This window comes from Gobio gobio (assembly GCF_949357685.1).
Source record: "Gobio gobio genome assembly, chromosome: 6".
NCBI classification, from domain to species: domain Eukaryota; kingdom Metazoa; phylum Chordata; class Actinopteri; order Cypriniformes; family Gobionidae; genus Gobio; species Gobio gobio.
This window is the reverse complement of record NC_137102.1, coordinates 12,077,029-12,099,022: the sequence shown is the minus strand read 5'-3', so window position 1 is coordinate 12,099,022 and position 21,994 is coordinate 12,077,029. Positions and strand designations below refer to the sequence as shown.

At 38.0% G+C, this 21,994-nt stretch overlaps 2 protein-coding genes across 6 annotated transcripts in view; both read left to right on the top strand.

Moving 5' to 3' along the window:
* tnika (TRAF2 and NCK interacting kinase a) overlaps window positions 1–15,340 on the top strand; it is a 117,524-nt gene extending 102,184 nt beyond the window's left edge. For all 5 annotated transcript variants that reach the window (XM_079819091.1, XM_079819089.1, XM_079819088.1 and 2 more), the window contains 11 exons: window positions 97–202; window positions 312–455; window positions 881–983; window positions 1,255–1,425; window positions 1,535–1,678; window positions 2,762–2,896; window positions 4,667–4,767; window positions 4,956–5,105; window positions 9,668–9,827; window positions 13,147–13,286; window positions 13,392–15,340. In XM_079819091.1, the coding sequence (XP_079675217.1) occupies window positions 97–202; window positions 312–455; window positions 881–983; window positions 1,255–1,425; window positions 1,535–1,678; window positions 2,762–2,896; window positions 4,667–4,767; window positions 4,956–5,105; window positions 9,668–9,827; window positions 13,147–13,286; window positions 13,392–13,475 (1,438 nt within the window). In that variant the 3' untranslated portion in view covers window positions 13,476–15,340. The remainder of the gene's footprint in view (window positions 1–96; window positions 203–311; window positions 456–880; window positions 984–1,254; window positions 1,426–1,534; window positions 1,679–2,761; window positions 2,897–4,666; window positions 4,768–4,955; window positions 5,106–9,667; window positions 9,828–13,146; window positions 13,287–13,391) is intronic.
* An 83-nt stretch (window positions 15,341–15,423) lies between these two features.
* Window positions 15,424–21,994, top strand: part of slc2a2 (solute carrier family 2 member 2) — a 17,476-nt gene continuing 10,905 nt past the window's right edge. Inside the window, exons 1-4 of the mRNA XM_079820534.1 lie at window positions 15,424–16,094; window positions 18,006–18,101; window positions 18,264–18,463; window positions 18,634–18,758. Of these exons, the coding sequence (XP_079676660.1) occupies window positions 16,086–16,094; window positions 18,006–18,101; window positions 18,264–18,463; window positions 18,634–18,758 (430 nt within the window). The 5' untranslated portion in view covers window positions 15,424–16,085. The remainder of the gene's footprint in view (window positions 16,095–18,005; window positions 18,102–18,263; window positions 18,464–18,633; window positions 18,759–21,994) is intronic.

Genomic DNA, 21,994 nt, shown 5'->3' with positions numbered 1-21,994 from the left:
ATCTTTCTTACATCTATCAATAAATGAGCTCTGAAATGAATGCTGTTTTAATGTGAATCTGCAAAATTCAAGTTTTTATGTATTTATCTCCCTCAGGCCCTCTGTTCAGGGAAATAACGAGTCTTTCACAAGCAGCCATGAGGAGTCCTTTGGTGACTCCTACAATGATGACTCTAAAGATGGCACCCTGAAAATGAGAGAGGTGAGATGCCATGCCAGTCACATTTGATGTTATTTAGCTCCAAAAAGATTTGTTCTCTCTTGCATCTCAAATGTCTCACTTTCGAATTATGTTTGATTCTTCTGTATAGACCAATGAGAGGCAGCGCATGAGCCACGGCGAGAGCAATGGTTTCGCAGGCCATGGGAACCTACCAGACCTGGTGCAGCAAAGCCACTCCCCATCAGGAACTCCAACAGGCCTTAATTCTCAGGACCTGGACTCTATGGATGAGGTAGATAACATTTAAGAGGGGTAAGGATATGATATATTTAGCCAGGCCGAGCTATTGAAACTGGCTTGCGTTATTTCCCAGTCCTGCCCTGACCTTGCTTCACAATAATTTGCTGTCCTCTCTCTACTTGACTAATATTAACATGAGGCCAAAGGGCCTAAAAATGTGAGGAAGACACTTTGCTGTCATTATGACTCTTAACATTTTCATAACTTTCTGACAAAAAATATTTACTGATTCATAGTCACACGTGAAAGTCTAAAATTCCCTGCTGAGTCATAAAACACAATCTATTATCTAAACAGAGGAATTGCACTTCTGTTGTATTTTTAGCCCCAGACTCAGACATTTTTTCTCTGAATGCCTGCTATTAAATCATTTTACTGGAGCTGATATGGTACATTTATTTTTTTTTTTTTTATCAGTTTGGTCTTGGCAGTGGTTCGAAAGCTTCTTTCACTCCTTTTGTGGATCCACGTGTGTATCAAACCTCCCCCACAGATGACAACGATGAGAGCTCAGCGGCCGGTAAATATTCAAATCACAAACAAACACATCTTATCACCACCTGCAACAATGAAAGGAAGAATATTTATAGAAAGTAATTTGGATTGCACTATATTTTGGATAAAATGCGCTTTAAAATAGGTTTATGCTGGGCATTGAATGAGATGAGAGCATTAAGGCTTAATTTTTCTTCCTCCTGCTGGGTTTGGTTTTTGCCCAAACATTGTTTATGACTAAAATGCTTTCTCTCTCATATCATATAATGGGTTTTCTTGTCTTCTCGCCTCTGCAGTGATGTTTGCTAATGAGTTGTTGCGTCAGGAGCAGGCCAAACTGAACGAAGCTCGGAAGATCTCTGTGGTCAATGTCAACCCCACCAACATCAGACCCCACAGCGACACACCAGAGATCCGCAAGTACAAGAAGCGCTTCAACTCAGAGATCCTGTGTGCTGCTCTATGGGGTACTTCACGTTCTCTCTCATATATGCCTTTTTTGTTTCAATTGCCTTTAAATTCCTCTTTGGAAAAAATTCTTGAGTCAGAATTAAATTCGTGTTTGTGGACCCTCAGGTGTGAACCTCTTGGTGGGCACTGAGAACGGTCTAATGCTGCTGGACCGCAGCGGTCAGGGCAAGGTGTATAACCTCATCACTCGCCGACGCTTCCAACAGATGGAAGTGCTGGAGGGTCTAAATGTCCTGGTCACCATATCAGGTTTGTCTCAGTACAAAAGAGCTAGATAAGTTCATCAAAGTTGATGGAGCTTTTTAACCCTAAAAAATAGAGATGCACCGACTGACCGACCAGTGACTGGAATCGGATGGTTTTCCACATGATCGGCCCAGACCGGTCACTGGCCGGTCAGCCTCACGTCTTTCCAATTCCGAGCCGGTCTGTTTTGTTGCCAGTGGCACAGGAAATGACTTCATAGCATTTGCTCTCTTCTCTCCGACGGCGAAGTGATACATACCAGACTCCTCCCACTCACTCGTCTCATTCGCTATGGTTAAATAGTGCTTGTATTGCGCATACGTTTAGTCATTCCCGTAGGTTTCACGCTCACACCAAAAGCAGCAAAATTGTCAAAATGCTTGTCTTGCTGAGTATTCAGTTAAAAGCAGTCAGTTTTGGAACGTTAAATAGTTGAGAAAGATAACACGTTGTGTAACATTATATTGGATCCGTGCATAAACTCATAACAGAAGCCTAATATTTTCCTGCTGTCTGTCATGTTAATCAAAGAACAAAAGACAAAGAAAGTCACTCTGCTCTTTACTGTATAAGTTGTATTGCTTTAATTGTAAGCATTAATCTGTATAAATTTTTACAATGAAGATTTGATTACTTTAATTTCTGTAGTATTTCTTACCTTAATAATAACCTAAACTTAGACCCACCAGAAAAACTTTTATTTCATAGCTCTCTTTATTATATTGCGTTTATATGTGCTGTTGTTTGCCGTCTGTTTATTTGTTCTTTTTTTCAATGCAAATTTTTATTTTTATAAAAAAACCAGGTAAAAAGTCAGTACTAAAATAAGATGATTTTTGTGTGTATATGCTGTCAATTATACTGTAGTTCTTAGAAAGAAAATAGGAATCATCATAAATCCGTATCGGCAGGTCACAAAAAAAAAATGGGGAAAAAAATCAGAAATCGAAATCGGCCAAAAAAAATTGCAATCAGTGCATCTATACTAAAAAAGGGTTAAACCAAAGCCTGATGGCAGCTCTTTCTGTCTTTGGGTATACACATCATGTTTTATTAGATTGTCAACCTCTTCATTGATGATTTCAGGGAAGAAAAACAAACTACGTGTCTACTACTTGTCATGGCTGAGAAACAGGATACTGCACAATGACCCGGAGGTGGAGAAGAAACAGGGCTGGATCACTGTTGGGGAACTGGAAGGCTGCATTCACTATAAAGTTGGTAAGTGAACCATCTCTTCTAAGGTTGTCACTTGTTACTATACCAAATGTATTTGATATCAATGCCAGTGAAATGTGAAACATCAATTTAGATACCACCATAATGTACAGTAGCAACTAGGGGCGTAACGGTACACGTATTCGTATCGAACCGTTTCGGTACAGGGCTTTCGGTTCTGTGCACGTGTGTATACAGTCGGCTTGTTTTAAGCACGGAACATACTTCAATCAGAGTTCCCACATAAACATATTAAGTATTCAGTCCATTTTATCACGAAATTCAAACGATAAATGCCGTTTTTTTTTCTTCCGCTAAATATATACACTATATTCATTATATACTTAACCTGTTAGTGATGTTTTGTTTATTTAATGAATGTTTAAATAAGTCTGTCATGAAAATGACAGCCACTGTGTATAAATTATTATATTGCAACAATGAATTGGAGAGAAGAAGAAAAAAAAAATATATATATATATATATATATATATATATATATATATATATATATATATATATATATATATATATATATATATATATATATATATATATATATATATATATATATATATATATATATATATATATATATATATATATATATAATAAAAAGCCTAAATTCAGTTGCTATTTATTTTTAGATATAATAATGATCAACACTCATAAGCTTCACATAAGGCAGTTTTTCTATTAACTTCTAAATCTAATTTATAATTATATATATAATTAGATTTAGAAGTTATTAGAAAAACTGCCTTATGTGAAGCTTATGAGTGTTGATCATTATTATATCTAAAAATAAATAGCAACTGAATTTAGGCTAATAGTTTGGGCTCTGTTGTTAACCTTTAAAGCTACACTGTGTAACTTTTTTAGTTTATTCTTTGCTAAAATCACTTAGTTCTTTCAAAAATATATGTGCTCATTAATGTATATTTACTTCTTTCAAGTAATAAAGTATTCTCGTAAGTTTATAATATGCCATTGAAAATACATACGGGTAAGGGGTTCGAATGCTGGTCGCCATGTTGCTCCTCCATCTTGAAAGTACATTAGCCAAAGAGGGACATACCCGTAAATTCATGCTTCGCCTTTCGCGTTTTAACACTCGATGGCACCGTGTCGAATGTGGACGAGGTCGAACTGGAAGCCATGTTAATCTTGGACTAAATCGGCCACCGTAGGAGTTAAAACGAAATCGGAGTTGAGAGGAACAGAAACTAAAATTCACTGGATATACCTTTTCACTGCTAGATGGGGGAAAATATCTCACAGTGTAGCTTTAATATTATAACAATGTGCAAGTAAGGGCTCCCTATATAGTTACAGCAATATATTTTAAGAAACTGTTAGTTATAATTGAATTCATTTAAGGACAGACAACATTTTTTTCAGTAAAACACTGTTGGAAAAAAAAAGCAATTTTGTAAAACTGCTGTCCTGAAACCGTACCGAACTGTGACTTCAAAACTGAGGTACATATATACATATATATTAATATTAGCAGAACGTCGTTACGTTGCAGAATGAGGCAAACGTTCATAATATGGGGGTCAAAAGATGAAAGTTTCCTTGTTAGAGCAGAGGCTAAGTCTAAGACGGTGGAGTAGGCCAATCGAGATTTCTGATGCTAATGGAGAAGATTGGTATTCTTCTCACCTAACAGTATGGAGAGTGTCAGCGGGGGACAGTCTGCTTTCTTGTATGACTGACAGACTGCCACTGTGAGCTGCAGGTAACTGAAAGCATGATTTACTTTGTTTTCAGTGAAATACGAGAGAATCAAATTCCTGGTAATCGCACTGAAGAACTCGGTCGAGATTTACGCATGGGCCCCCAAGCCCTACCATAAATTCATGGCTTTCAAGGTATGATGGTGTAACAATATTTCTCTCTCTTTCGCTCTGTCTATTTCTTTCATGCTTGCTTTCTTGCTATTTAACCAACATATAATAATGCATCTAAACCTTTAAGGCATTTTCTTTCATTTACACATTATTCTGTTTAACCAGTTCCCCAGACTCAGCATCCATCTGTATCTCTTTCTCTCTGGCAGTCGTTCACAGAACTGCAGCACAGGCCTCAGCTGGTCGACCTGACTGTAGAAGAGGGTCAGAGGTTAAAGGTCATCTATGGCTCTAGTGTGGGCTTTCACGTCATAGATGTGGATTCTGGAAGCCCCTATGACATCTACATACCATCACATGTAAGTTATGTTTTTGAAATTAACCTCATAGAAACTGATTTATTTTTGCAGTCAATATATTTACAGCACAAATCATTTATAACCACAAATTAAACATGAATGCAACTGTTTAGTCTCAGTTATACTAGGCTGTGGTTTGGCATTTGTAAAAACACCATTTAGTTGTGCTTCTGGGTAGGGGAGCCCGTCATGGGAAACACTCAACTCAACTCAGCTTTATTTATATAGCACCATTAAAAACAACAATTGTTGACCAAGGTGCTGTACATTATATCTAATATTAGTAAAAATATAGCACCATGTAGGCTAAAACATACATTAGGACACAAAACAGACCAGACACAGCACAAATCATCTACAATTAAAAGCCAGAGAAAAAAAATAAGTTTTGAGTTTTGCTTTAAACTCGTGCAATGTAGAGGCAGTTCTAATAGAGACAGGTAAACTATTCCAAAGTTTTGGTGCAGCAATGGCAAAGGCACACCCTCTTAATTGGTTCAGAGGTTCCCTTGGCAATGTTGCTCTGGGGGGTTGTAGTCTATTCTTGGTGAAAGAACGTGCCTCCACATGTTAAGGTTTCTTCACGCCACTTGAAAGTGTGAAATATGTAAGAAAGGTTTCAGAAGCTTTGAGGAAGATGGAAGGTATTTACTCGTTCTGTAGAAAAGAAAATGCAGTTATTGGTGGAATTTGAATGTGCTCTTTTATTAAAGACTATCAGTAGTGGCTTCTGACTGTAAATTTAGGTAGGGCAAATAAAATTGGGATTGGGCCTTCGTCCTAATGCTAGTTTAGGATAAACAGTTTGTAAGCTTTTATATTGTAAGCTAATCATTGAACACATGCAGACACACTTTTGGCAGAGGTCTAATGTCCTTGCGTAATTCAGCCTGAGGGTGGTGCTCTAATGTTGATTGACAGGCTCTAAGTACACACGACACGCGCATAGAATTATAATTTCATTCATTTGATACGCTACTCCTTATTTACCTATAAGGAAGAACAGACATGCCGACTAGTTACTGACCTGATGCAGACAAATATACACATAGCTGGAGTGAGGTTTATGTAAGGTGATGTGAAAATAATGGATCTCAATTAACTCTTGTTCAGACTGTCAGTCCAAATATGATTTTTGTGCATATCCTTTTAAAATCCAATCAGATTTAGCAAGTGTGAAATGCAAAAAAAACGTTGTGAAACCATTCAAATACGCATTTCTGGAAACCCTTTTCTGTCTGACCGCTCTATATGGATTTTGTGTGGTTTATGTGACTTTCTCACACCACGATAAATGTCAGACATTAGGTGCGTTTACATGGAGCACTGTAATCGGTTTAAAAGTCCAATCCGAATGAAAATGCCCCATATAAACACCTCAATCGGAATAAAAATGGCCAAACCGAATGAAATTGTAATCGGTTTGAGAGGGGTGGGATAAACCTTCTCATGAACCGATCAAACGAAAAATTCCACCATGGAAACGACCTGATCCGATTACTTTGAGTGCACGTCTTTCTGTGACGTGATATATAGCGCGCACGCCGCACTCCCACCAGGCTAATGTTGACAAGAGAGGAAAGTACATTTTTCTGAGGTATTAAACTTTTTGTTCATAACATGTTACGAAATATGATGTTGGAATAATGACACAGACATAGCCTGGCTACACCATCTTATCTTGACAGCGTTTGTCCTAGGCTTCAACTGCGCCTGACAGAAGAATTTATTTTTCTGAGATGATTCTTACACTTTACAACAAATAATGAATAGCTTTTATAAAACTGTATAAGTCCTGGTGGCCGTTGAGAGTTGCCATTGCAACGGGGAACATTCAAGCTGCTGGAGAGGACGTGTCAACATTTTGTTTCTCGTAAGTTTGATACAAAAAAAAAGTTAAACAACTGCTTCAAATTGGTTAAGTAACATTACCCACAGTCTACTTTAATTACTTTTGTTAATATTTATACCTTTGGATTATGGTATCTTTCCTTAATCATCTGAAATATCTATGCATTTAGTAGGCTACTAGTATGCGGAGCACGTCTTGAATGCTTTCATTCTCGTTTCACCATACATCCTTTGTTTTTATTAATAATTTGGGTGCATTTTATAGTTAATTTTGTGTTTTTCAAAATAAATGAATTGAATTCATTTTGATTCCGCATTCATCATTCACATCTGTTGAAATAGCCACTGTATAGGACATAAATAAGTTTAAACTAGTGCATGTCCGCCCACAGAAAAATAAATAAATATAAAAATTACCAACACAGAACTATTGATCCACGATACTAACGTAACGAATCTGATGCGGCAGACAAACTGTGTGCGCATGTCACAAAATGATTCCGACTGAAAGTCAGCACATGTAAACACCAGATCGGTTTAGATAACGTCTCATGTAAACAGCCCACTGAATCTTTCAATCGGAATGATTTTAATCGGAATGACAAAAAAGTGCGCATGTAAACGTGGCTATTGTTATAGTAAACATGGCAGTCCAGCGTGGCAGCTACACATTATCGTGTTGTAAATATGGCAGCATCTCTATTGCAAACCCCTCCGTGTTGCAATTGTGGTTGTTGTTTTTTTTTGTGTATAACTACCAACGCTATAGAAACAAATGCAGATATTCTGGAAAACGAAAGCGCACCACACGTTACACAAATCTGATCTGAATAGTTGCGATACACTATGTGGATAATTTAGTCAATTTTAGATCTGATTCCAATGGGATGCACAAATAATTGGATTTGCACTGACAATGTGAACGTAGCCTTAAGGCCTGTTCACACCGGGACGATTTTCACAAGCGTTTACTGCCGCCACTTAACGCCACGTGACTGAACAAAGGGCGCCAATGTTAGTGTGCACCGACACGCAAAACGGCAGGCATAAAAGTGTACTTAAAAAAAAAATGCCTTGGGTTCGTTTTTTTGTTTTAACGCGGTGCGTTAAAGGGTTAGTTCACCCAAAAATGAAAATTCTGTCATTAATTACTCACCCTCATGTCGTTCGACACCCGTAAGACCTCCATTCATATTCGGAACACAAATGAAGATATTTTTGTTGAAAGCTGATGGCTGAGAAAGGCTTCAGATAGGTCTCCATTGGCATTCAGTACATTTATACTCCCAAGACCCATAAAAGGCACTTAAAACGTCGTTACAAAGTCCATCTCACCACAGTGACTCTATAATAATCTTACGATGCGACGACAATAGTTTTTGTGCGCAAAAAAAAATCAAAATAACACCTTTATCCAACTTGTTATTGTCTTCCGTGTGTGCCTCCACGACGCATGCGCGAGAATATGACGTAGCGCCAGCGTTCGGGAATCCATGAAATGCACACTTAAGCCCCATTTTGAGAACTACGCCGAGACCTAAAGCACGATCAATGTAGAATCCAACAGCTTAGACACGCGCGTCTTCCTCTGCTTGTAAACAAATCGCTTCTGGGTCATGTGTCCGAACGCCGGATCTGCGTTATATTCTCGCGCATGCGTCGTGGAGGCACACACGGAAGACAATAACAAGTTGGATAAAGGTGTCATTTTGATTTTTTTTTTTGCGCACAAAAACTATTGTCGTCGCATCGTAAAATTATTGCAGAGTCACTGTGGTGAGATGGACTTTGTAACAACATTTTAAGTGCCTTTTATGCGTCTTGGGAGTGTAAATGCACTGAATGCCAATGGAGGCCTATCTGAAGCCTTTCTCTGGTGCTTTTGTTCACGTGCCTGGAGCTGCTGAAGTTACAGTAACAAAACGGCACAAAACAGTCTTGGCGAGCACACATTGATATGACGAAGAGGAAGTAAGTAGACGAAGGCTGAATCCGAAATCGCCCCCTAAACCTTCATTCACTATTTCCTACGTTAGTCATTGCGGTGCAATGTGGGATTGAATGAGTGCACTCAATAACTATGGTACCGTCCACTATGGTTTCGGACCCCACTACAAATAGCTGTTCCCTCAAATAGTGCCCTATTTGAGGGCATAGGGGGTGATTTTGGATTTAACCAAAGAAGATGAGCTGCAAATGCTGCTTGCCAGTTAGCAAAAAGTGTGTAAAGTGGCGCAGCACCACCATGTGAACCGGGAGTGCCATCTACTTAATTTGCAAGTTCACTCGGTGCATCGCCAGTGAAAATCGCTTGGGTGTGAGCACAGACGCGCCGAAAATGCTGGCGATAAGCGCACGCGATAATCGTCCTGGTGTGCACAGGCCTTTTAGAGTTCACTGCAGTTCCATTTCCACCACAGATTTACATTGGAAAACTGTGGTGCACTGGGGAGCACTCACGCACCCTCACCGTAGTATTATGAAACCTGCCTGCCGAAGTCATGTGCTAAATTTTAATATATCCTGCTGATAATGCTGAACACATTTGGGATTTTAGTTTATAAAGAGATTTTTCTGCCCATACAGATGAGTCGTGGCTGAATACTATACGCAATGAATATATGTAAATTGAATATGAGGCCCTCTAATGGTCTCTTTAAGCACTGAAGCATGATCTGCAAATAACCCTTTCTTCTCTCTCTCTCTTTTAGATTCAGAGCAGTGTGACCCCTCATGCCATCGTGGTGCTTCCCAAGACTGATGGCATGGAGATGCTTCTGTGTTATGAAGATGAGGGCGTTTATGTCAACACTTACGGCAGAATCACCAAGGACGTTGTCTTGCAGTGGGGAGAGATGCCCACCTCTGTTGGTGAGTCTTTTTGTTTCAATAGAAACATACAGCTGTACCCCATCCCAGCTGTACAAGAAATCAAGCCATAGTGACCGGAGAATGACTCCTATTAATATTTATTCAATATTTCTCTTCAGAAAATGCTTACAAAAACGTAGCATATTTCCCTGTGCCGACTAATATCTCCCTGATTCCACATTCAGAGTGGCACTGATAGCCGAATGGCCTCTACCGCAGTGTATGATTGTGTTAGTTTGTTCTGCCAGCACATGGGCAGAGCTGAGGGATGCGCGGCCAACAGAAGTGCATGAAAACAGCAAGGGGCCGCCACACAATCCTCTGCCTTGTGGGAGGAGATAAAAGTAGTTCACCCAGAGTTCAAAAACACACAAACTTGGCTTCAACTTCTCTCATGTTTTGAGAAGTATGAACATGGTTCTGTCTGTGTGAGCTGGTTTGTGTAACGTTATCTGGAGGATTTAGGGCTTTTGGCACACTTTATCATATATAATAATCTCAATGGGGGAGTGTTTGGCAGGCTGTTATGATTATTAGTAGTGTTCACGGACAGAATTATTCTTTTTTAGGCCGATTCCTATGCAATGCTTGTTAATCGTCCGTGGGGTGGTGGAAAAATAGACTGTATGTATGAAAAGATGTCATGGCATTCAGAGTGTATTTTATAAGGATAGTTTTGTCATTTACTCAGCCCTTACTCACTCATGTTGTTCTAAACTTGTATGACTTGCTCTTTTTCTTGCAAGACCAAAGGAGATTAACGCTTTTCACAATACACACAGTTTCAAAACAGCTTTGCAGAAAATCATGATGTTAATGTTTATAAAATTGTAATATGCTCATTGCCTTATAGTTGCATTTATCAGACTAGAGCTGGGCAACAATATAGTTTTACATTTTGCATTGAGATTTGTTATACTGTATATAATAAAGTTTGATATTCTTGTTTATCCAACTTTATGTAGGGAGTTGTGAAAATATTGGCAGCAGCTATTCAATAGATGCTATTTACACTAAGTGCAAGTAACATATTTTCATAGCGATAGATGATATTTACACTAAGTGCAAATAGCTGTAGATGCTATTTACTAAGTGAAATAGCATACTAAGTGAAAATAGTGATATATTCTATTTAAATAGTTATCAAATGCTATTTATACTTTATTTTGACAGATACGTACTATTTGCACCTCAGTATTTTTGTACATAAACAGGATACAATAATAACAGTGTATTTTTATTGAAAGTAAACGCCTTTCCTATGTGATGGGAAAATAGAGAAGAGCGAGCTCTGCAAAAGGCGGATTTGAACTCGGGTCAATCGCGTCAAAACCTAGATCTTTAAGTCTTATGCTTTACTGACTACGCCACTGAAAACATTGAAATATGCCTATTTTTTTTTATCTTGTTTTTCCCAAACAGGCGTTGTTAGGCGGAGCTAGTGCAAATAGCACTTGCAAACAAGGCACGCTATTTGCACTTGGTGTAAATAGACACTCCGGAAAATATTTAGCAGAATGTCCAAACCGTTCTGTTTAATACAATGAAAGTAGATGGGTATGGAGTGAAAACAGTATCTAAACCTTCCACAAATGCACGCGAGAAATCCACATGCGCACGCACCAATCCACAAATGCACGCTAGAGATCCACATGCGTGCACCAATCCACAATGCACGCGAGACTAGATCCACACACACACACACACACACACACACACACACACACACACACACACACACACACACACACACACACACACACACACACACACACACACAAAGCAATCCACAATGCACGTGAGAGACCACACACAGCAATCATGCATTATTGTCCTTAGAGTCTTTGCTCACAATCCACAAATGCTTTATCTGTACCTGAAATTTAATGCACAGTAAATAACGAGTCTTTTGCATTGGTGTTGTTCTGCCTTATAATGCCCCTAAATATGCTCTTTTGTAGATGTGGAATCTTTTGAGACTGTCGTTCCGTGGCCTTGATTCACAAATGCACAGAAGCCTATCTGTATCTGTCCCCATTACCTGCAAAGATGCGATACAGTGTCCTTCCTCCAGAGGGCGCTTACCGGCCTTCGTGCTGAATCTTCCAAAGGGCTAGATTCATTTCGTTTTTGACTTGGCGAGCAGCGAGACAACTTAAGTCTAAACATTTCCACATAATTTAACCAACAAAGTAAAAGATTTCTTTCAAAAGAATCCACAAGTATTACCCTCAAGTAAACAATTATCAAACAAACCATTACATGCAAAAGTTTAAACGTGTGATTTGCCTCATTTGCGCCTTTTGTGGTGAATCCGATGAGCCGGTTGTTGTTCATCTTTTTTTGATCTGTCCATTTACTAAACTTGAAAAAAAAAAGATGAACAACGACTGGTTTTTCACGTAGAAGACAAAAAAGGGTTTGTTTTTACTCTATATTTGCATGTATATGATATATAGTGAAAAATGTTTAGACTTAAGTTGTCTCGCTGCTCGCCAAGTCAGAAAACGAAATGAATCTAGCCCTTTGGAAGATTCTGCGCGAAGGCCGGTAAGCGTCTGGATGAAGGACACTGTATCGCATCTTTGCAGGTAATGGGGACAGATACAGATAGGCTTCTGTGCATTTGTGAATCAAGGCCACGGAATGACAGTCTCAAAAGATTCCACAGCTACAAAAGAGCATATTTAGGGGCATTATAAGGCAGAACAACACCAATGCAAAGACTTGTGATTTACTGTGCATTAAATTACAGGTACAGATAAAGCATTTGTGGATTGTGAGCAAAGACTCTAAGGACAATAATGCATGATTGCTGTGTGTGGTCTCTCGCGTGCATTGTGGATTGCTTTGTGTGTGTGGATCTCGTCTCGCGTGCATTTGTGGAAGGTTTTCACTCCATAGATGGGGACCAGGAAGACATAATACATTTTTAAGTCATCAATACAGCTTTTATTTGCTGTATCCCAGTTCTTCTGAAGCCATATGAGGGTTTAAGTCATTTATTTCAGTAAAAGTCTCACTTGCAGTCTTCACTGTCATTAAATGGAAGAGAGCTGCTTGGACATTCTGTATAAATGACTACTGTGTTTCTAATTTTTTATTTATTAGTGGACTATCCCTTTTAGGAATAGTCCCTCAAGAATTTAAACAAAATATCATAAACAAAAAAACGTAATGATAATCGCCAGCAGGGTGTTTTTAGTAGCTGATGTAGTAAAATAGTTATTCACATTTTTACATTCAAATAACAACCATGATTTATTGTCTAACTATGATAATATTGTTTATTCATCATTTATAATGTTCTGTTTGGCAGCTTATATCCACTCCAACCAGATCATGGGCTGGGGAGAGAAAGCCATTGAGATCCGCTCTGTTGAAACGGGCCACCTTGATGGTGTTTTCATGCACAAGAGAGCTCAGAGACTTAAGTTCCTCTGTGAGAGGAACGACAAGGTTAGGCTCTTCAACACTGTGTAGACTGGTATTGTTTTAGATCATCTCCAAATGTAGAGCTTCGAACATTTTGGACAAGCTAACAGTTCTCGTTTTGCTGTGCAGGTGTTCTTCGCCTCGGTCCGATCAGGCGGCAGCAGTCAAGTGTTCTTCATGACGTTGAACAGAAATTCTCTGATGAACTGGTGAAGCTTCTGCAGACCCAACACTGTGGAGCCTTTTTCCTGTCCGCATTGCATCTGTGAGCGCACGGTACATTGACACTTTGGTCTGAAAAACATTTTAAAAAATATTTTAGAGACTCTGAGGAGTGAGCCTGGAGACAGTCCCGTAGGGAGAGCACTGGCGCTCTGCACACGGCTCATGGAGGTGCAGTATCTGACGTCACCCGCAGTGGCACGCAGTTCCCAGAAGAGGGGGCTGATTAACTTGAACTCGGTTTTAGACCTTATTTGTGGCCTCCGGTGAAGCCTGTTCTTTTAGGATCCTCCCCTTTACGTTCCTGTCCCTGGTTTCCCATTGGTTTCGATGGACTTTTTTCAGTTTTCAATGAATTTTAGTCAGTTGCATGATTGTAAAGAATTGGACAGTATTTAAAAGATAACAAACGTGGGGATAACATTAGCAAGCACCCAGGCTAAGACCAAGTTTTAGTCTCTTGATGTTACACTTTACGATATTGGCAAACAGTTCTGCCAGTTTCACAAATATCTGTGATGCCCGTCGTGTGCTCGGTTTCTCGAAAGAGAACATGGACATGCTCAAAAGAAACTAATAACACTGGTGCTCATTTGTATATTGTCAACAAGATCCATATACTGTACATTTATCAAAAGTACTGTATGAAAATATAGTTTAGTTTGTTTTATAGCTTTGAGGTTGGAAAGACGGGAGTTGAACGGATCGTGAACGGATCTTCTAAGTTGCAAACCATGCTTTCTTTATCTTCTCTGGTCCTTTTTTGGAATGTTTGAAACATGATGAAACAGGAGCACGAAATATAGTCACACGTGGAAGAAAACGCCCCCCCCTCACTGCTTGCATGTTTGTGTAGACACTGGATCAGATGTTGTGCGATGTGAATGTCAGAGCAACATGATATCTGAGATCAACAAAAAAATATATTAAAAAAATAAGAAAAAGGATAAAAGCACCTGTATTTCAGTGACTATTGGGAATTAATGCTGACTTGTTTAGATTTCTTTATAGTGCCTAGCACAGGTTAACCCATGTGAAATCAACCATTAAAGGCACATTGATTTTCAATTTTTTTGCATTTAATATTCTTACGCCATAGCTTTGACGTTTCAGCCATCTTCTCAACATTTAGACAAAAGACTTGGCATTGATGTATTGAGCTGTAGCTTCTTGCACTTTTATTTTGCAACAATGCTTAATCGGTCCCAAAAACCTGGGGCTCGAAACATTCCAAAAAGGGAAAATAATTATCTGGTCTCTTGGACTCAAATATCACAGATGTTGATCTCAACTTCCTGGTACAATAGTTGGTACAGAACTACCACAGTAGGTCAACCGATATTAACCGTAATGTATTGTTTTTGTATCGTTAGCTCTTTTTTTTTTTCTCTCTCCCTTCAGTTTATTGCTTTTTTGGGTTTTGTTTTGTATGTTTGCCGTTGTCCTCAGTTCAACGCTTTAGATGTTCTCAAAGTCACTTGATGTTTGCACACTATATAGATATGTATATTTCGTTCACATCTCTTACATAGCAAAAGAAGATATTTTAATGGTGAGGGAATGAGAGGTTTTTAGCAATAATGTCCTGCTGATGTATGTATGCTGTGTGAAACACTGTGTTCAGCCAGTGCTAGGAAAGAACCACGCTGAGCTCTTTTAATGAACTACTTTATTTGACACTCAAGAATGGTTACTTAACGTTTCTGTCTTAACACATTTTTAACGATCGTCGTTCTTTCAGAAGCTGTAAACAAGATTTTCAGTTCTGTTACGGTGATAGAAGCACTATGTCCTCCTCTTTTTGGTTTAGTTTTTTTTTATTTTATGATAAGAAAAAAATAAAACAAATAAGTACCTTTTTTGGCTCGTGTCTTTGTGTCCCTCCCTCTGTTGTATCTTTGGCTGTTTTTACAGAGCTCATGAGACACCCGGTATCACTGAGCGCTGAGAACTTTGCTCTGATAGGTGTAATACATTAACTCCTCTTGCTTAAGCACGTTTGTCTTTTCCAGCTATTTTGTTGTGCTATGCAAAAAAGCACCAATCTTGCAATGCTGACACCTGGGGCCGGTTGACGTTAAGACTAGTCTTATAAGTTAGACATACATTTTTTTCTTCAAGACTGTTCATAACTTTTTAAAATCAGTTACATAAAAACATAGACTGGCCTAATTTGATACGAAAAGTAAGACTGAATGCCAATTGCCTAACTGCTAGTGGCTCATACTAGATCTTAAGACACTGTCTTCACATAATGGCATAGTTTATGCAACTGGCCCCTGTCATTTTTCAATATTTGCACCACAAACATTTATTAAAATCCCTTAAAATCATGTAAGTTGGCATGTTCACCACAGTTAAGAGTGAAATAATAGTCTGGTATTCAGTGAGGAAAATTATTTTCCTAAAGCACCATATAAACAGGGATGGACGTGGACATCATTATCCGGATCAGGGCAGAAGGTCTCCAGCAGAGCACCTGTGTACAGCATGATCCTGCAGTGACAGGATTGATCATTTACTAAATATTGGGAAATCAGCCGAGAACCTTGGAGCCTCTATTAACGACCAAAAGCGGCTTTTGCTGGCGCTTCATGCAAAATGGAGAAGGTAAATTTATATCATCCGTTTTCACCAATTCAACTGGATAATGGAAATGCAGTTTGATTTGAGTCTGTATTGTTGATCATACTAAATGCATGTTTAATTTTAAAATCTTGAATTTACTCTTGTGTGAATGAGACCGCAGGGATGATGCAAAATCATAAATGAAGATGTCATTCATGCTGTGATTTGTTTCTGGTATTCATCATCAATCACATTTCTGTGATTTGACTAAATAAACAATCATTTAGTTGTAAATGGATGAATGAATAACCAGGATTCTGTGAAATATGGATTCAGAGCCTAAATGCAAATGTACAGTTTTTAGTTAATGTACAAAGAAGCTGGTCATTCTATTTGTATGACTGTTTATTTACATAAGTGTGTATTTGCATAAGTGCTTGATAATGTGACTGATACCTGCTCTATACACACATTTGGTGAGGTTGCTTGTAATTGCGCATTGTTGTTGTTACTATAGTAGATAATTGTAGCAACGTAATATGAGCAATAAACACTGTTACATTAGTATTACCAGAGATTTTCAGACTATCAAGAGCTTTAGTTCTGTTTACTGCGGTATTACTAATGTTGTTGACTGCACAAAATACATTTATCTACATTTCAGATATTTTAGAAGCATTTTCATTTTTTTTTAGTTGCATCTTAATTATGAGTAAAATGTGTTAATCCAACTTTATCTGTTCATTGTGCTTAAATTAAAACGTTAAAATTGTTTAAAATTGAATTGTTCATTCTTAGAGTGTGATGCATGCATTATATTTTGGTTCACAAACATTTCTCTAATTACAGATTATATAATTAAGAGTAAAATATGAGTATTGTTTTTGCAGGTCATTTTGTTTGTCTAATTTCATTAACAATAAGGACACCTTTGTTAACATTAGTTAATGCTTCATCCAATATTTAACAAATGATGAGCAGCCTGTTTTTACAGCATTTATTAACCATGGTTCATGTTAGTTCAGTGTGCATTAACTAATGTCAACAAATACAGCTTTTGATCTGTATTAGTAAATGTTGACCTTAACATTAACGTTAGTTCAAAATAAATGCTGAAGTATTGTTCACATTCTTAAGTTATAACTAATGTTAAATTATTAATGTACATTTTTTTCAGTAAAATATCGAAAAACCACTAGGCCAGTGTTATATATATTTTGTTCAGTTGAGTACTCACAATATCCCAAATGTTTCCAACTATTTGTAAATTGTGAGAAAATTGCTATTTTAACCAAGGAACCGGGACGTGAGAGGGAGTCGCCTGTCAATTGCATCATATCTGCCTTACCCTCGGTTTCTCCTTTGGAGTTTACTTTACTCTTACTGCAGTGTGCAACAAGTGAAATATATAAATTATATAATTTTTTTATATAAGCAGCCGCCAAGCTAACGCACAGAGTAACGTCACATCATTTTCAACACACTCAGATGTATCTAATATGATAAACAGAGCTGCGTTACCTCATACTCATGACCGGAAAAGCCGCCGGCGACTGTGGCATAATAATAGTCCCGCTGCTCGCGAGACGTATGTTCCGCTCTTCTTATTAACAATCACTCCTGCAGCCTTGCTCAGCTCCACAACACTCGGTCGATAATCACATCCATGAACATGATTTCTGCCCGAGTCCTATCCCGATTCTTTTCCACCGCTGTGAGGTGAAGACGACATCTCCCATGAATCCGTGCTCAAACTTGGCGTCATCAAACTACGCCTTTGTTTTGAATAGGCGACCTCTAGCGGACGGAAAAGTTACATAGTGCAGCTTTAACAGATGAAACCGTATTGTAAAGTGTTACCCTAATTTCACCTTAATAAAGAATGAATCAATACAGTAAATGAACTTTTATGTGTGTGTATGTGTTAACGGTTTCTGTTTTCCTGTCTCGTAGCAGTTAACAGGCACACTCGCTCTGGCAGTGTTCACAGCCGCACTTGGCTCTCTGCAGATGGGATACAGCCTGGGCGTCATCAATGCCCCACAGAAGGTCAGTCATCACACCAGCATTACAACCTTCACACTCCCAACTGCCTTCTGAGCCAGAATGATATGGAATTATCTACTTAAGATTATATCTTCAAGAGAGAGGACTATTGTTCTGTATCACTAGGATAGGATTTGTTATGGCAGTGTGTCATTTGTGTTGTAGGTCATTGAGAGGCACTATGCAAGATCTCTCGGTGTCTATAATGAAGAACTGGCCCGTAGAGAAGGAGGAAACGCCACAGAACTTGAAGAAGCTTCTGATCCTTCTGTGGTCATGTACTGGTCCTTGTCCGTGGCCATCTTCGCCGTTGGAGGCATGGTGTCCTCCTTTCTAGTGAGCTTTGTTAGCGACTTCCGTGGAAGGTGGAGTATCTGTGTGCTTGTGAATTATTCTTTGCAATAAGATAAAAAGGAAACCACTCAAGGATGTTAATTGCAAGAAATATCTTTATCTTGAAGAATTGAGTTTTATATGCTCAGGTACAGTAGAATGTGACTCATTTGTGGCCCTCTCATATAATATCGATTTGCAGGATCAAAGGCATGCTGGCAATAAATGTCCTTGCTATAACAGCTGGGCTGCTCATGGTCCTGGCTAAGATGGGCACACCTTACCTCATGGTGATAGCAGGACGCGCTATCATGGGACTGTACTGTGGTAAGACAGAACATTGCCCTTTCAGAGAGTCTTGAGAGAAAGGCAAGTTTGAAAGGATAAAAAAAATTATAATAAAGTAGCTAATCATAACTGATGCATACGAAATAAATAGTAAGTATTAAAGGGTAAGTTCACCCAAAAAATGAACATTAGCTCATAATTTACTCACCCTCAAGTCATCCTAGGTGTATATGACATTCTTCTTTCGGCGGTGGGCCGAAAGTTTACTAGATAAAGTTTTAAATATGGATATTTTTCTTACACAAACGCATCGATTCGCTTCAGAAGGCCTTTATTAACACCCCAGAGCCGCGTGGAGCATGTTATTTGACGGACAGATGCACTTTTTATGGACTTCAAAAACAGAGCAACTATGAATCCAATTCTAATGCTTGGATTAGCCTGGACTTTTGTAATATAACTCAGATTTTATTTGTCTGAAAGAAGAATGTCATAAACACCTAGGATGACTTGAGGGTGAGTAAATTATGGGCTAATTTTCAATATTGGGTGAACTATCCCTTTAAAAAGAAATAAGAGGAGCACGTAAGATAAAAAGGAGAAACATTTTTTAATAACAACAACCTTGGTCTAATAATAATAATTCAAAAGCAATATCACACAAGCAGAGCTGTACAGCAAACAAGTGGGATTTTGCTTTACAGCAGTTAAATAAACAATAATTTAATACTGAGTTACATTTTAAATACAATATTGCCAGTTATTTTGTCGATTTTCTGTTTCTTAAAATTCAGCATTTGGCTGCATATAGGGTGTTTCTAATTCACAATATGATCCACAAATAAGTATAAGTTAAATAACAATTTAATTGAACTAAAATGAAAATGTTTCAAAAATCAAATCAGTAAAATTATCTGACGGTCCACGAAATTCATTCCAAATGAAGCCGAAATAAAAATCTTTGCGTGTCTGAGTAAAACACAGTAGCAGTGTTTCCTTAATCAATCAGTGTTTCTGAACGAATCAAGCGAATGATACAATGACTCACTCATACAGGCAGAATTTGCTTCATTCAACGAATCGTTGTGTTAATGTTAATGATGCATGATTCAATCATTGCTTTTTCTCATACTGTATAGTAGTTACTAGGGCTGGGTAGAAAAATATTGATTTCTCGATTTTAATCGATTCTCATTTTTACGAAACAATATCAATTCTTAAATCCCAAGAATCCTGTCATCCTGTTTTCATTTGGTGAATGAACGGGACATTGTTGCGCGCCTCCCGTGCAATACATTTTTGTAATCTTTGTGTTTTGTTACTATTCATATGAAATAAAGTCTCAGATTTCAGATTACATCCATTTTATTACAAAATCCAAAAACATAAATACTGTTTTGGCGCTGTGGCGTGAGATCGCTCTGGCTCAGCTCAGCTCGAGAAGCTGCACATGAATTTATCTTCTCTTACGCCTTAATACCAGTTAGAGTGTGAAATAAACATGAATGAACATCTGAAAGTGTGTTAAAAGATACAGTACAACACCCCGAAATCCATGTCACATGGAATCGCTCAATCAGTGTTTAAACCGTGGAAAGACGTCAGTAAAACAGCTTGTAAACAATGTCACATTTACCTCAGAAAAACCATATCCAGTGTCTCGTTTTCAGCTAGAAAAAAAATTATTATAGAGAGTATTTTGCTAAATATGCACCATATTGCATATTAATTATAATTTTTAATGTTCTTCAATATTTCATTCATGTTTGAATAAATCTGGCAAGTTTTTATGACAACCACCATTTAAATGTTTGTAGAAATATTTCATATAACTTATTATTATTATGATAAAAAAATATTTGAGTGTAATTTAAGTGTTTGTACGAATCAGTTTTTTTTTTACCTTTAATAAAAATAATTCAGTGGCTTACTATAGGAAATATCACAGTAATAATTAACTTTATTAACTTAAAGGGATAGTTCACCCGAAAACGAAAATTTGATGTTTTTCTGCTTACCCCTAAGGCATCCAAGGTGTAGGTGTCCTCGTTTCTTCAGTAGAACACAAATGAAGATTTTACTCTAATAGAATTAGACTCCATTGACAAGCATTATATGAGTGACATACAGCAACGGTTGGAGTTAAAAATCTTCATTTGTGTTCTACTGAAGAAACGAGGACACCTACATCTTGGATGCCTTAGAGGTAAGCAGAAAAACATCACATTTTCGTTTTTGGGTGAACTATCCCTTTAATAAAATCTCTAAATATCATTTACTTGATGTTTTGAGTTGAACATACCAAAATAATTGACTAAAAATCCAACAGTTCATTTTGTCTCAAATTTAAGTTTTTTTCACTAAAAGAATTTAGTGTTCGAATAACCAATTATTTATTTAAAATATAGCTTAATATATTTGTGAAATTTCCATCAAAATATTCGTGAAAGGAGAATTAAATTGATCTGTTTCAAGAACCACAAATATTACTTAATTCAAATCAAGATTATTAATATTTAACGCACTGAAGAAATTGTAGCCTGACGTCGTCATACTCAATTCTAGTCAGAATATGAGTCTGAGACCGCTCCGTTGGGCTGTGATTATGGGGCGTGTTTCAACCGAACCAGGAAAGATCGCAATTGGATAGACCTACAACCAATCAGAGCAACGGAGCGACGCACAACGTTAGTTGTCAAATGTCAACAGAACTCAACTGCACTGTGTTGCCATGTCCGCGGGTTGAAGCGACCCCAATAATGTGATATACAAACCCAGGAATGCGATTTTTAGCTGCCAGCCCTGCCAAAATAACACATATTTTACCCCCCAAATGCCTTTTTTTTCCCGGAGAACCCCCCTGGAAAGCTATTGGGCTTGTTTTTGGCTAGTTTTGAGGAACGTTAGCAATTGGGCGGGTTTTGTTGTAAAAACTTGGCAACCCTGTCTGCACGCACACTGGAATAAGTAGCCTAACGTTAGAAGAACAAGATTAGTGAACGATCTTTGCCGGTGTTGTAAAAAAAATAATTTAAGGATACACAGAGTACTTACCAACACGATCATCATTTCTGAGAGAAATAGTAAAGGTGAATGCATATACGAACAAGTTCTCCGTTTAGGATTAGAACAAACTCAACCCAAGCGGCTTTTGATGACGTGGATGATTACGTTACTGTTTATCATCTGTCCATCATCATCTAAAGCCCGCCCTGACAATTTCATTGGTCCGAACAGTTTCTGTTCGGGCATAATTACTTCTCTACCGATCAATT